At 34.4% G+C, this 14,745-nt stretch overlaps 3 protein-coding genes and 1 long non-coding RNA gene across 11 annotated transcripts; 2 read left to right on the top strand and 2 right to left on the bottom strand.

Moving 5' to 3' along the window:
* The first annotated feature begins 1,344 nt into the window (after window positions 1–1,344).
* On the top strand, window positions 1,345–5,269 carry LOC122535712 (protein DDI1 homolog 2). 2 transcript variants are annotated; one of them, XM_043667467.1, is made up of 6 exons: window positions 1,345–1,893; window positions 2,416–2,634; window positions 2,709–2,963; window positions 3,302–3,607; window positions 3,683–3,829; window positions 4,328–5,269. In XM_043667467.1, the coding sequence occupies exons 1-6, from the start codon at window positions 1,632–1,634 to the stop codon at window positions 4,540–4,542; spliced, it is 1,404 nt and encodes a 467-aa protein (XP_043523402.1). In that variant the 5' UTR covers window positions 1,345–1,631; the 3' UTR covers window positions 4,543–5,269. The 2 variants fall into 2 exon arrangements, with proteins under 2 accessions (XP_043523402.1, XP_043523403.1); XM_043667468.1 differs by having other exon boundaries at window positions 1,848–1,948.
* A 119-nt stretch (window positions 5,270–5,388) lies between these two features.
* Window positions 5,389–8,603, bottom strand: LOC122535713 (myo-inositol 2-dehydrogenase-like). The gene is made up of 4 exons (XM_043667469.1): window positions 8,453–8,603; window positions 7,779–8,021; window positions 6,547–6,928; window positions 5,389–6,234 (listed from the first exon to the last, which is right to left on the bottom strand). The coding sequence occupies exons 1-4, from the start codon at window positions 8,530–8,532 to the stop codon at window positions 5,785–5,787; spliced, it is 1,155 nt and encodes a 384-aa protein (XP_043523404.1). The 5' UTR covers window positions 8,533–8,603; the 3' UTR covers window positions 5,389–5,784.
* Window positions 8,604–9,033: 430 nt separating this feature from the next.
* LOC122535715 lies at window positions 9,034–10,525 on the top strand. The gene is made up of 2 exons (XR_006308239.1): window positions 9,034–9,624; window positions 9,701–10,525. It is a non-coding gene; the product is annotated as an uncharacterized LOC122535715 (long non-coding RNA).
* LOC122535714 lies at window positions 9,941–14,123 on the bottom strand. 7 transcript variants are annotated; one of them, XM_043667470.1, is made up of 5 exons: window positions 13,058–14,123; window positions 11,597–11,801; window positions 10,831–11,078; window positions 10,594–10,739; window positions 9,941–10,174 (listed from the first exon to the last, which is right to left on the bottom strand). In XM_043667470.1, the coding sequence occupies exons 2-5, from the start codon at window positions 11,703–11,705 to the stop codon at window positions 10,036–10,038; spliced, it is 642 nt and encodes a 213-aa protein (XP_043523405.1). In that variant the 5' UTR covers window positions 11,706–11,801; window positions 13,058–14,123; the 3' UTR covers window positions 9,941–10,035. The 7 variants fall into 7 exon arrangements, with proteins under 7 accessions (XP_043523405.1, XP_043523406.1, XP_043523408.1 ...); XM_043667471.1 differs by having other exon boundaries at window positions 13,530–14,123; XM_043667473.1 differs by having other exon boundaries at window positions 13,915–14,123.
* Between the last annotated feature and the right edge of the window lie 622 nt (window positions 14,124–14,745).

The following is a 14,745-nucleotide window of genomic DNA, read 5'->3' as shown; positions in this document are numbered from 1 at the left end:
TGCGCTAATTTAACCATCAGCCCTGTCCGACACAAAATTCTGAGCCACCTGTCTAATATCCACCTCTGCATCCGTTTCCGGTTTATGGGGGATGGCACCCCATGTGGTGTCCTCGTGGCTGTGCCCTCCAGGAGGGCATGATCCCCTGAACGTTCTATGCTTGACTACACCGCCTTCACCCTATGTTTTTTCCTATCCATGGAACTGTTCCATTATGACAAAAATATTAAAGGAAATTTTCAATAGGAAAAAGGAATTTTCAAAATCAGGAAATATTTCATCTGAAGAGTTTTTATTGGGGTGAAGTATTATTATATTAGTATTATAACTAATTATTACTAGTTCAAAGTAAAAATTTTTACTCTGTATTTTTGAAAATTTTATTATATATTTTCAATTTATTTTTGCACGTAAAGTCAGCTATATTAACTATATTAGATACCTTGTATATTTAATACAAGAATGGGTATATATGTGTTATTTACATATGAAATACAAAATAATATACAAAGCTGTATAATTTTTCTAGGGAAAGTAAATGCGTTAGATTGGAAATTATGGATACCACGAGCACCTTTGGATCAAGATAGGATCTATTGACTGAAGGAGATAAGGTTATCTTCACGTTGATCTGAACGTTCTGTATGGGTCGTTTAATTCCCAAATTGTGCGTTCATGGGGTTCCAGTGTTCGTTGATTATAGATATTGAAATCTGCAATAAATTGACATTCCGATTAATCCTATTGTGAGCAAGTCTACGAGTTTGATATTCAAACATTTTAACATCTGTGGAGCCATGTGAAATCTATTTATGCAATATGGAATAATTAAAGGAATAATTTTTTAGGTAAAAAGTCGGAATATTTGTTATTTAAATATTTTGGTTTTGAAAATTTGAAATAGTACATTGGTATGCCCTCTGTCGATGATAACGTATAGTAGGGCTCTAAATTATCGTCTAAGACTAAAACAGAGAGCTTCTCTTTAAATTAATATTTTTCTCATTTCAAGTTAATCGTTACTTCAAACATTCTTATTATTGATTAAAACCATAGGCTACAATGAATCGAATTAGCATACGATCGATCGTACATCGTAATTCAACGTCGCACGTCTCTAAATTTCTCCGAAAAAAAATTACCGAACGAGAACCTACGGAAAACGAAATTATCGTCGACGCAACTTGATGATTCATTTTTCCGCGTGGGGAGAAAAAATGTAATTATAATCAATTACAACTTTTCTAATAGACGAAACAGCAAGTCACAGAATGACGCATTGAAATCGAAGTTCAAACTTCCCGCGCGTCTCGAACGACCTCGAAGCCCTCTCGAAGACCTCGATATCTCGAGGTGATTCAAGTGTGTGGCCTTCAGGTCAAGCCTGCGAGGCGAGCGAGTATTTTCGCTGAGCTGGGTTGTTGTTTACATCCTGTAGCCGCTCTTCGTACGGCCGTCCCGTGCGCGAGGGGAGCGGCAAAAATTTCTCGCGTCGAATTTCGCCTGCACACTCAGTGACCCGACTTTGTTGCTGCGACTTCACTCCTGGTTCGCCCCCCCTAGTATCGTACGATCGTTGTGCAAGCACGGAACTCGGAACGCAGGGCTATCAGATAAGTCCACGAGGCACGATGAAGGTAACAGTAACCACGCTCAGCGACGACATTTTCGTCCTGGACGTGATCGAGGACATGGAGCTGGAGAGTTTCAAGGCTCTGTGCGAAATCGAGAGCAACGTGCCAGTCCACGAGATGGTGATCGCTTTCAATGGCCTGCCGTTGATGAACGACAAGAAATCGCTGAAGGATCATGGGATTCGTGACGGTGACGTGGTGATATTGCAGCACATGCATCAGAGCGGGGCCGAGTTGAACCTTCACCCCTTAAACGGAGGTCAGCTTCAATACAGCACCATTATTTAAAGTGGGCGATCGAGGCGGGTCGTGAGGTTAGCTTTTTCGGCTTCGATTTACGTTTATTTCTCACTGTTATTGTTTCACGTTTCTCTCTTTCTCTCTCTCTCGATCAAGTTTTATACCAGACATGCAACGCACGATCCCAATGGACTTGAAACTTGGCTTAACAGACTCGATCGAGCATGTACTTATCGTTGCCCTGTTTGGTTTCAACAATAGAATAGTGTATCCATTAGTATACAGTCTTTTGTCTTCGTGTGAGAATCTCTTTTCATTTTTTTTATTAAGTTCCTCTCGTCTATTGTCCGCACACCTGCCCGGCTCAGTTTTTCTTAGCACAAGGCATTTTGTACTCGTTTTGCGTTGAGTTTGAGTTCTCGTTTTAGCTATAGCTTTCCATTTTTGCCGTGCGCTTCAGTCAGATCAGTTATTATTAAGAGCGCACTGCTGCGTAGTAGAGAAGAGAATGTACTAAATTCCAAGATACATATCACTCTAGCTATTCCCATGTTGGACTTCAGTTCCATCAGAGTGCCAGGAGCATCCAACAGTCGACAATCAGCCGCCTCCAGCAGCACTATAGCCAGAATGCAAAATCCAAGAAAGGAAGACGATCCGGAGATCATAAGGGATATGTTTTTAGCCAATCCGGATCAGTTAGCATTGCTCAGCCAGAATAATCCTAAATTGGCTAGTGCCTTACTTTCTGGAAATCTGGGTAAATCTTTCAGAAATATGTATACCTGCAAATCTGGGAATTCATTTTATGTAATGGAAACTGTCAATTTACAGAGAGATTTACTACTGTGCTCAGGGAGCAAATAAAACTGAGAGAAGAGCGCGAGGCACAGAGACTGAGAATGATGAATGCAGATCCATTCGACACGGAAGCACAGAGGTTTATCGCGGAGGATATCAGGCAGAAAAACATAGAGGCAAACATGGAAGCTGCAATGGAATATAATCCAGAAACATTTGGATCAGTTGTTATGTTGTATGTTAATTGTAAAGTCAATGGATTCCCAGTTAAAGCATTTATTGATACAGGTGAGCATCGACGTTCATAGTGAAATAATAATATGCGAATAAATGCGCGTGATGCACAATATTGCAAGGATTGGACTGGAGACAAAGTTATTTTTATACGTCTTTGTTCGGCAGATCTTCGGCCATTCTGTCTATTTTTAAATTCCTGCATTTTGAAAGTCATTCTTTGCAGTATAATTCTTCATGGTGGGAGAGGTTTAAATTTAGATATTGTACTTCGCGTCTCATCCACATTATATTTTTGTATCCGTGATTCCATGAATTCACCCCTGTCAAGAAAAAAAACGAAAGAAAAGAATTTCGCAACACATAACATTTGTTGCTTTTTTAAAATTCAGGTGCACAGTCGACTATAATGTCCGACGCCTGTGCTGAACGATGCCACATAATGCGATTAGTGGACACAAGGTGGGCTGGTATAGCCCATGGTGTTGGAACCCAGCGCATCATTGGTCGTATTCACATGGTACAAATTCAAATTGGAAACGACCATTTAACAACATCGTTCACCGTCCTTGCAGAGCAAAGCATGGACATGTTACTAGGACTGGATATGCTAAAGAGGCATCAATGTTGCATAGATTTAAAGAAAAACGTGCTGCAAATCGGCACCACTGGCGCTGAAACGCCATTTTTAGCAGAAGGTGATTTCAAACATTCCTGTGATTGCATAATATATCTTTATCGGTTACACAACGTGAATACTTGATTCCAATTAGGGGAACTACCAGAGTGGCTGAGGTTAAGCGGTTACAGCGATGCGAGTATTTACGATGTGGAAGAAGATAAGGATGATAAGAAAGGAGAACCTCAGAGAGCGTTGGAGGATGGTTCCAGAGACGCGAAGAAGCAACGTCGTCAGCAGGGTAAGTATGTATCAGTCCAGGCTATCCTTTCTTATCATGATTCCTCATCAGATTAAAAATAATTTGTGTTATCTTCGAAGATGTATGAAGTCTAATAATTTCATTGTGTTTCCTTTATTATATATTTTGATTCAAGTAGAGATTATAATATTTATAAATTCAACTAATTATATTTTTCCCTTGTGATACAGGATTTAAAAATATATTTGTGAAAATGTAGGAATATGAAATCTTTATTTCTAACAATATTTGAAGCATTCAGAAATTAAAATAGTCGACTACATTTTCTCTACATTTCAAGATAAAAGAATCCTATCCTTTTTGTACATTCCTACTGTATCTTTCTTCTTTCTAGAGAGATCTAGCTAAGACTAACAAATCCCTGCAATTTGCCTGGACTAGTGATCTTAAACAGATGCTTTATAATTTATGATTTTATTTGTGGCTTTTAGAAGATAAGAAAAATATTTTATTTTCTATAAATATTATATCTTCTAGATGGCCAAGAAAGCAATAGTTCGAGCGGGACATCGAGTAGACTAGGCCCCATAGAGACTACAGTCTTCTCCCACGATCCATTCACAGAGGAAACAGTGAAGGAGATCGAGTCTCTGGGATTTAGCAGAATACAAGTTATTGCGGAATTACGTAGATTTAACGGGGACAAAACTCAAGCCACTGATGCATTATTCACTAAATCTTTAAGACTTTAAACTGACAGCAGGAGGGAAAAAGAAATTAACGAAAGTTTCCGTGTGTGCGCAGTAAAGATAAGGAAACGAAAGATTTGTACGATTCTTGGTAGCGATTTTTCATATCGATTGTTGTAAAAATCTGAAAACTACAGAATCGAAACTCAGCTCAGGCAAGCTACTCTCGTTGCTCGACAATTAGCATGAAATCGTGTTTCAAATTTTACTTTGTCGAGCAGCTATTATATATATATAGACGCCGTGTTTCATTCAAGTAGCATATGGCTACTTCGTAGAGTTATATCTTCTCCGATTTTGTTTTTTTTTTTTTTTTCTTTTTTTTCCTGATAGATACATGGAATCGAATCTGTCGAGTTTTAAGTGGATGTCAACATGCTCTGATAACCTAATCTATTACTACCGCAATACATGAATTTAGGAATAAATATAAGATGGATTAAGAACCAAGTTTCTGAGTTAGTGGTGCAGCTTATTGTCTTTCATAAAGGTTATCTACACATGAAAGTTGTGTCACATCTGTAGATGTTCCACAAAACTTTTTTACTAGATTAGATATCCATGAGAATAATCTTTTAATTGAAGAGATATATTGCACGATTTCACGGACATTTCGAGCTTCGCGACCAAAAATCAGCTTGCGATACCTCCTTTGCGCGAATATATTAGTTCCTCCTCTGTAACTGTATGATTTTTAAAAGCAAAAAAAAAAAAAAAAAAAAAAAGAAAATGATTTTGTAACGTAAAAAGAGTCGCATCGACGTATCGACGAATCTATAAAGAATTTTCCATTATTTCTTATATTTTTTATTTCAACGGGGAAGAGAGTTAAGAGAAAAGAGATACGAATAAACTTGTGGAAATTTTTATTGTTTCGTTTTCACAAACATTCATAAACGTGTCTGCAACGGACAACGTGAATTTTGTATCGTTACTATCTATTTAGGGTATATGGTGTTTTTCTGTATTTTCTTTATATTACTATAAAAAGAATATACTAGGAAAGATAAAAGAAAAAAAAGGAGAAAAAAGAATGTGTAACAAACAAAATTCACCTACGTCTTTTCACTCACGCGTTACAATTTAACGAAAATAATTTCAGCCTTTCCACATCTCGTGAGAGAGAAGATGAAAATCTCTTCGAAAAAGATCAATCACGATTGCCAATGTGCCACGATTGCGCAGGATAGAAAATGATGAAGTGGCATGTAAACGATAAAAATTCGCCAAACGATAGGGCTTCGTTTAGGGCAGCTCGTTTGGTGCCCATGTTATGTCCACTATTTTACCAGTGCGAGCGGATTCTTGGCACGCAGCCGCAATTTTAATTACAGCTAAGGTTTCCTTGGGCTGTACAGAGCTTTCGGCTTTACCAAGTACAACGTCGACAAAGTGATCCAGCTCACGACGATAGCCATTCATGAATCTACTGGCGAACGAATACCAGATTGGTGCGCTGTTTATTCCGTCCTGGTCGTACTGGGTGGTGACACAGTGTATTGGCTGTTCATTGTCTGCCCTGATCACACCCTTAGGACCAAACACCTCGAGACGTTGGTCATAACCATAGGAACTGTTTCGTGATATGTCGACCATCCCCAAAGTTCCTGACGGGAAGTACAGCGTGACTACAACTGTGTCATGGTCGCCGATTGCTTTGATTTCTGGAATATGTGCATGTGCCTGGGCTGAAACCTGCAGGGAAATATTTCAACATTTAATAATTGAGCAGGCGTAGATGAATTGGGGAAATGAGTTCCATTTGTTGACTGTAATGTATTCTGGATACATACTACATAGTACACCCCATTTGAAACTACATACTACATAGTACATACATTTGAAACTAAAACTGTAAATATTTACTCAGATTTTCATTTTCTGTGAAAGCTTGAATCGAAATTCTTTTGTACTCTATGATATTTATAAGTCCAGGTCTTCATAGTATGGGTGAAGGATTAATCCAACGTTCTACCTAGTAGACCAGCAACGTCCAAAGATTCTCACCTTAATGGGATACTCGCCAAGGATCCAAGTTATGATGTCAAAATCATGGACCATGCAGTCATGGAATATACCTCCAGAGATCTTCAGATAGTCGATGCTAGGAAGAGGAGAGTCACGGGAGACTGTTTTGATAACGTGAACGTGTCCAACTTCTCCATTCCTCACTCTGTCCCTGACTGTGGAGTAGCTGGGATCGAATCGTCTGTTGAAGGCGCAGAACAAAGGTTTGCCGATCTTTCTAGCGGTCTCGTAGCATTTGATCGAGTTGGCAGTGTCCTCGGCAATTGGTTTCTCACAGAACACCGCTTTTTTCGCCTCTAAAGCTCTCCTTACGATTCCCTCGTGCGTGAATGTTGGTGAAGCAACGACAACTGCGTCTACACTGTGAACACGCAAAACAATCTCAATTATTAACTGAATTCCTGATTAATCTCTGCGTTTTCTCTCGAGTTTCATACTATGTTTTGGATTTTTTATCATCGGGTGATAATGTAATCGTAATGGAAATGTTTGACATTTAAAAAAATTTAGTAATCGGAGAATCAATACTGGAATTAATACCCTGAATTTCGCAGTAGATAAGAGAGAATGGAAGATTTTTAAAAAATAATTGAGTAAAAGTAATGATTTTTATTTAAGAGTAATTAATTATTTTATTTGATTAAAATAATTGTAATTTGTTGGTTGGGATCTATATTCTATTAGAAATCATAAAATTTCTCAGGGTCAAACATTATGTGAATTTTTAAGAAAATTTTCTGATTAGGAGAATTGATATTTTTATTCATTGAAAGAACAATAAAAAAAATTTCAATTCTGGATTAATCTTGAATTATTAAATATTAAGAAACCAATTTACTTTTGTGCCAGAAAATAATTTGAAAAAATTTTCTTCCAGAAAGTTTCAAAGTTTACATATTTGTAAATCAGAAGAAATGTCTATCTCATTTAAAAAAACAATTAGCAATTTTGAATTAGATTTGAATAATTAATTATTCATTATATTAATAAAGCAAAATATTTAGTAGAATTAATATTAGTTATGAAGAATAATGGACTTTAACTTAGATCATTATTTGTGTTCTATATTAATTTTTTATGTACTATATATTTACTTAAATTAATTTTAAATTTTACAAATACGATCACTAATAAAATTTCAGAATTCAAAAACTTCCGAAATTTTTCACCATATTCAAAGAGTGTGAAAACCATAAGAAAACCTAAATTACTTGGGATCGTTGTATACTCTGTCCGTTTGTTTACTGTTCAATAAGACAACATCATCAAGGTGCCAGTAGTCCTTAAGATTCGCCCAATTGGACTCGATATCGTCTACAACATATAATAATTTCACACGTGGACTGGAAATAATGTTGCTCAAATGAATGGTTCCAGCACGACCAACTCCAAACAGGGCAAGTCTCACTTTAGGATGACGTACATTTTTATTCAGTGCCAGATCCTCTAGATACCTGTAATAATATTTCATTTATTTTCATGAAAGAAAAAGGAGAAGAATAAAATAAAACGCAGTCTAGATTCTAGAGGAATCAATTCTGAGCAGTAACTTGAAGAAAATTGAATTACTGAGAAGAAAATTGAATTACTGTGCCAAAGCGAATATTTTGGAATTTACTTGTAAGTTCGAAGTTTGATTTATTCAAAACAATCAAATATCTTCATTGCTTAAAACTAATTTATTTACTAATAAATACATTTATTTATTTACAAATAAATTAATTTCATAATTAAAACCACAAGTACCGAATCCTACTGTACATCTAATAACGAAAAATACGTCTTTTAGAAATGAAAAAAAGAGGACCTCGACTTCAATTTTCCACAAAAATATCAATCTTGGAGAAAGGCTCATCGAATATTTACAAATCTTAAAAATACTCACTTTTTATAAATATAATCCTGCGGCGGAGGTGATGGTTGTTGCGTGTATGGTGAAACACTCTTGAACTTAGCGGTTGCCATTCTATCTTGTCAGAAATGTGAAATATTCATTAAGTGAGTAAAACGTTAGTCAGTCTCAGTATTTGCCCGGCCTGTTATATATGTATGTAAACGAGCTGGTCAACAATAGTGGGGAGAGACCATGGCTAGAATCTTCAGACGATAAAATCCATAACGTAATGCTTGTTTATTAGTGTGAGATTTTTGGTTGGTGAAAAAATTACTCGAGGCATGTTTGTCCGTGGAAAATGTATTCAGATAAACCGTATTATCTTAACATTTTTCAGCAAAACTGAAGAAACTGATTTGAACTGTTTAGAACTTAGGAATAGTTGAGTAACAATAAGTTATTGAGAAAGCATATTTGGATAGTATTGATATTTCTATAAGTATTTATGGAGAAGCTTTTTTATAAATTTTTATTAAATAAAAGGAGTGAATTATATTATATGTATTGAGAAATTTTTTTACCAACATTACATCCTAAAATAATTAAAACTGATTTATAAAACTTAACTTCATGAATTATAAAAATTAAATAATTAAAAAATTAATCTACAAAAATTATCTCCACAAATTTAAGCCTCCATAATTTTTTTAAGATTAGTCTATAAAATAATAGGAAAATCTTAAAAAGTAATAAAAGAAATCTAGCCACTCAAAGATAACTTCAAAAATAGCAGAAAATTATTGTGAAATAAGCAGGTCTTAATGTATACATAGTGCGAATTGATAAAGTAGCTGTGGTTGAAATATTGATTCCATTAAGATACTCATCAAGCTGACACGAATTTATCCAATCTATTTAATCGTTCGATTAAACAACGGGTCTCTCACTCATATGGAGTATTGTTCTAGAGTTTTCGAGCGATTCATTAAAATAATTTGTTGGGTACCATCGAGAAAACTCCTGAACGTCTTCATTGAACATGAATTGAAGCAATCGTCTAACGTTTCATCCAATCATTCTGTATGTATATACATACATCATGCGTATATTCCAAAAGTGACGCCAACAAATTTTTCAGAAAAACCAAAAAAAGCAATTTTGGAATTTATAAAAAAGTTATTTATAAAGCACGCAATGACGATAAGAAGGGAACAATAAATTATGTGAGTCTCTTGTAAAATCAATATATTACATCATATTATAGTATAAACAAAATTAATGATAATTCTTAATTCTCAGGGTTATCAAACTAGCATATTATTCAAACGGTGAAATTATCGAGTTTGCAGCAAACCAGTATTATTGATAGCTAGTTATCGCAGCGGAAAAATTTCATTCCGTAGATCGGTTTCGTGATTCGTAAACTTCGTTTAAGTATAGGATATAGTATAATTTTTCTGAAGGCTTAGACTTAAAACATTATTTGTCACGATAGGATTTTTGCAAAAGGGAAATAAAAAAATTTCTGATGCAATGAAATCGAAGTATTTAGATTCTAATTAGGTTCTAGATAGTTTAAGTAAAAATGAAGTATAAAAAGTTTTATTACATAGTATTATATATTGAACAATGATTTATAACTCGTCGTTCATCTTGGAAACTGAACTGGGCACAAAGACAACTTTATTGGTGTCGCTTACTACATACTTAAACCTTTTTGTTTTATCTCTTCCTGGATCAGCATCTACCAAAGATATACTTGATCTCACTTTTCTACAAATAAAAACATTTTTTTTTCATTCTAGGAAACCTGGAACCTAAGATCTGAAATTTCAGAAGCATGCAATCAAGTCTAAAGTAAAGAAAAACTAAAAACTTGTTAGACTATGGATTTTTGTGTATCTGGGGAAAATTTAAAGATACAAAAATGTGCATAAAATGACTAATTAATAATATGGAAAAATATATAAAATATTTAACCCGGGATTACCCACGTGGGGGTCTACTGCTGGGATGTACCTGCACTAGACCTCCAAGTGGGTAATCCCGGGTTAAAATACAATATTCAATAGATCTCTAGTCTTCCTAATACCCATTTTTTATAAAGATATGAATTTGCATAAATATCCACAGTTTAGTTACAAAGTCTATCATATATTAATAAAAATTTCATTTAGCCTAAATCTAATTACATTTTCTCAGTTTCACTCATTTCTACTGAAATTGTCTGATCTTTGGAGTTAGAGAAGTTACATTCCAATATAAAAGCAGCATCACCAGGAGTAATCAAATCATCGTCATGCTGGAAGATCAATGTATTCCTATATCTATTATCAACCTAGAACAAATATCTTAAACCAGTAACTTATTTCTGAGTTATCTTGTAACAATTTTTTCCAGATGTTCAAATGAATTTGTGAAGTAGTTACATTTTCTGTGTCACACTGATTAAAGGGAATGCTCATAGTGAAGCTTCCACCTTGATTAGGATCCAAAAAACAGGAAGATTGTCTGGAATAGAAGCTACCTTGTGTGTAAATTACTCCTGAAAAATTTTCCGATGTTTGCAGGTCAACTATCATTTTTTCTGCCCCACAACGTAGGGCAATCTGATCATACCCTTCGGTGGAAGCACCAATCTGCATGTCCATGGACAAATCTTGCTCCCAAATTTCCTCTAAAATAGATAAAGAATAGTTTTTGCTATGAACAGCTTTTATTGATAAGAATCCAATATTTATTAGTTATTATACTGCTTTCTGTGACCCCCCGTAAGGTCAACGTTACATACCGTTCTTAAAGTTCGATAAAATTAAGAAGTATCGATATATTTCGCAAGATCAATGTTGTTTCAGCAGGAGAGTAAAAAAACAGATTCTGCTCGTTTAAAAATAAATCATAAAATTAAGCGTGTATTTAGTATTAAATAAAATAGGTGGCGAATAGAAAAATAGATAGTAAATTAATTAATTAAAATAAATAATAGAATCAAAAGAGTATTATGAAATATTAATATATTATCATAAAATAGAAAAAAGTTCGAATAAGTTCATATAAAATATTTTTGAAATTTTGCTTTGAATATTATTATTTTTTATATAATATGAGTTTTGTAAATTTTTATATAAAAGTTTTTTATTCAGATTTTTTAAAAACGCGTAAAAATCTGCAATCTAATAGTTATTTTGTAATTACCCGCTAATTGTTCTTTTAGAACAAATATGAAAAAGAATATGATGTGTAGCGGTGCTTGCATGATGTTGCCAGACGAACGTCCGTGAACTGACAAGGAATTCAAGTTCATTCATCAGAAAGTAATTCCTCCTATTACCTTCCGACTCCTACTTTGGCACCGGACCCCGTAGTACTTTCACGTTTTATTTCAGTTTTCTTTACACTCCTAAGATTAATAAAATTAATTTTTAAATTAATTCTATCAATTCAGTCAAAAATTATTTAAATTAACTTTTATTAATCGTTCTATAATATTGATAATATTTTTTTTATTTATTTACTATCTTCCATTTTTTTAAATTTCAATCATATCCTTTCTTGTTATATGAATATCAATAACATACCAATAACTTTCTTTTTTTCTTTTAAGAAAATAACAATTCAATTTTAATGCTAAATCCCGATCTGGTTGCCTATAATGAGGATCTGAGTCATTGATCTTCAAACGAGATGCAGCAATGGAAAGATTAAAATAATTTTGTTTATTCATTAGTTGCATTATGAATTACTCAATCTCTGCAGTGAAATTTTTTTTTATAAATCTTGTCTTTTTCCGTGGTTACGTAATCATATCTTTATGTTCTTATTTATCTATTTTATTCATTGCGATATATAGCAACTTGTGTTCAATGAAGCAGACATTAGTCTCACAGCTCAACAAAAAACATTAGAATCTTATAGTCTCTCAATTATTAATATGTTATTGTATTATATATATGCAACAATATCTTGATTTAATATTACAATTCTCAATCATATAAAATCAGACTTAAGAGATCAGAGGCCTTAGGACTTTTAATATAATCAAATTTTGTGCAAGAAAATATTATACCAAATATATACCAAACTGAATGAAATACTTAGGATTCAGACATGGATATATTTAATTTGTCTCCTTTGTTTTAAATTTTATTATTGTTTTAAATTTTAATGAATTTTTAATTATAATAATTTTAGGACTCTATAGAGGATCCCAATTTTAAGTCCTTTGATAATACTGTTCATTAGTAGTCAGTTTATGAAACTGCAATATTAAATATTTTACATGAGACAGATTCTTGTATTTTGTATAGCAGATTGTACTTTGTATAGCAGAGTATAAATGAGTATAAATGGATTACAAACCTCAAATATTATATAAAGAATATTTTCTTCCACAAATTATATCATATTACATTTTTGACAACCTAAACTGAATGAACTGCTGCATGAAAATGCAATTATGAGTTAAGTATATATGAAACCTACATTTTGTAATATGTTCAAATGACATAATATCAATGGAAATTCTGGATTTATTAAGCATGGAGAGCAACAGCGTGCGACAAGGAGAGATATAAATGCGCAATAAATAAGGAAAGCAACAGCATGCGACAAGGACATCCTTCGATCTATTGAAAAAAAATTCAACTTTTTACACACACGTTTCTCTGGGACAAAACACCCACAGAAAGAAAGCGGCGAGTCTAATTGTAAGGAGACATATGAAAAAGTTTGCAAAATATGCCTCTTAATTAGATTTTTTCGTAATTAGTGCGAACTTTCACAAAATGGACATGATGGCGCCATCTAGCAGTGACTCGGTGGTACTAATTATTTATAAAAATACTTATTTCTGCATTTTACGGGACAAATGGGGTATGGAAAGAAAGCTAAGAGGCTAATTAGGGTAATACAATCGCCAAAGTTCACAATTCGTTACGCTAAATTAGGTTTTTTATTCGCTTATGAAAATTCCACTGCTTTACGGGGTTGAAGGGTTTGAAATGGCGATGATAATGCGAGGATAATGTAGGAAGTGATGTGATGTGGGTAAGGTGAGGAAAGGTTGTGCGTTTCGTCTCAGAGTCGCTGCCTAGATTCATCAGTGGGGCTGATGGCAGCGACTCCTTACCCCAGACGTTTGTTGTTGTAATTATTCGCTAGGCTGGATGGTCACCCATCCTAGCGGTTCCGCACTCTGCTTAACATCGAATATCGGTTGACTTCGACGCTAGGCGCACAGCCACTTGCGGCTTGTGCAAGTTGGTGTTCGAAACTCGTACTCGAGGAACTATAGGTCGCTACAGGGTAAGAAACACTAGCGCCGCGTTGTGGCAGAACGGTGGAACTAAACGCTCCATTACCATATAAGGAAAATGATTATAATTAATTTTAATTTTTCATGACACAAATTTGCACTCCACGAGCATATATTTCGATGATAATGTTATCAATTACGTTTGCAAAGAAATATGAATCTAATATTCACTATAATGTGCGCTAAATTATGCACTCACCACTGGCACTACTACTAACGTAAAGGAAATTGAAGCATTCCTTATATACGTAAACTATACTTAAACAAAAGATAGAACGCAAGCTAGGGGCCTCTAAAATCAAAGACGCAACCATAACAATTCACAAATGATTCCTTTCAATAAATTTCTTCTCGTAATTTGTAGGAAATCAGTCACCTGTCAATGATTCGAGGAGACTATGGCTCCATCTATTGAAAACTCGGAGGTACTAAAAACAGACTTTTCAACCCTTAGTACCACCGAGTCTTCAATAAATGGCGCAATAGTCTCCTCGAATCATTGACAGGTGACTGATTTCCTACAAATTACGAGAAGAAATTTATTGAAAGGAATCATTTGTGAATTGTTATGGTTGCGTCTTTGATTTTAGAGGCCCCTAGCTTGCGTTCTATCTTTTGTTTAAGTATAGTTTACGTATATAAGGAATGCTTCAATTTCCTTTACGTTAGTAGTAGTGCCAGTGGTGAGTGCATAATTTAGCGCACATTATAGTGAATATTAGATTTATATTTCTTTGCAAACGTAATTGATAGCAGTATCATCGAAATATATGCTCGTGGAGTGCAAATTTGTGTCATGAAAAATTAAAATTAATTATAATCATTTTCCTTATATGGTAATGGAGCGTTTAGTTCCACCGTTCTGCCACAACGTGGCGCTAGTGTTTCTTACCCCGTAAAGCAGAGGAATTTTCATAAGCGAATAAACCTAATTTAGCGTATCGAATTGTGAACTTTGGCGATTGTATTACCCTAATTAGACCCTTAGCTTTCTTTCCATACCCCATTTGTCCCGTAAAATGCAGAAATA

This window comes from Frieseomelitta varia, unplaced genomic scaffold (assembly GCF_011392965.1).
Source record: "Frieseomelitta varia isolate USP_RPSP 00005682 unplaced genomic scaffold, Fvar_1.2 scaffold_759, whole genome shotgun sequence".
Taxonomy (NCBI): Eukaryota; Metazoa; Arthropoda; class Insecta; order Hymenoptera; family Apidae; genus Frieseomelitta; species Frieseomelitta varia.
The sequence above is the reverse complement of the archived record's forward strand: the minus strand, read 5'-3'. Positions and strand labels throughout refer to the sequence as shown.

What these genes read in the sequence shown, in the direction of transcription:
- LOC122535712 (XM_043667467.1), top strand. Translation starts at nt 1,632, where the DNA reads ATGAAGGTAACAGTAACCACGCTCAGCGACGACATTTTCGTCCTGGAC. An exon ending in CCTTCACCCCTTAAACGGAG is followed by an intron (nt 1,894 to 2,415) that starts GTCAGCTTCAAT and finishes ATATCACTCTAG; the next exon opens with CTATTCCCATGTTGGACTTC. An exon ending in TAAAGCATTTATTGATACAG is followed by an intron (nt 2,964 to 3,301) that starts GTGAGCATCGAC and finishes TTTAAAATTCAG; the next exon opens with GTGCACAGTCGACTATAATG.
- LOC122535713 (XM_043667469.1), bottom strand. Translation starts at nt 8,532, where the DNA reads ATGGCAACCGCTAAGTTCAAGAGTGTTTCACCATACACGCAACAACCA. An exon ending in CAGGATTATATTTATAAAAA is followed by an intron (nt 8,022 to 8,452) that starts GTGAGTATTTTT and finishes ATATTATTACAG; the next exon opens with GTATCTAGAGGATCTGGCAC. An exon ending in AGAGTATACAACGATCCCAA is followed by an intron (nt 6,929 to 7,778) that starts GTAATTTAGGTT and finishes GCGTGTTCACAG; the next exon opens with TGTAGACGCAGTTGTCGTTG.
- LOC122535714 (XM_043667470.1), bottom strand. Translation starts at nt 11,705, where the DNA reads ATGAACTTGAATTCCTTGTCAGTTCACGGACGTTCGTCTGGCAACATC. An exon ending in ATCAGTGTGACACAGAAAAT is followed by an intron (nt 10,740 to 10,830) that starts GTAACTACTTCA and finishes TATTTGTTCTAG; the next exon opens with GTTGATAATAGATATAGGAA. An exon ending in ATGAGTGAAACTGAGAAAAT is followed by an intron (nt 10,175 to 10,593) that starts GTAATTAGATTT and finishes TTTTATTTGTAG; the next exon opens with AAAAGTGAGATCAAGTATAT.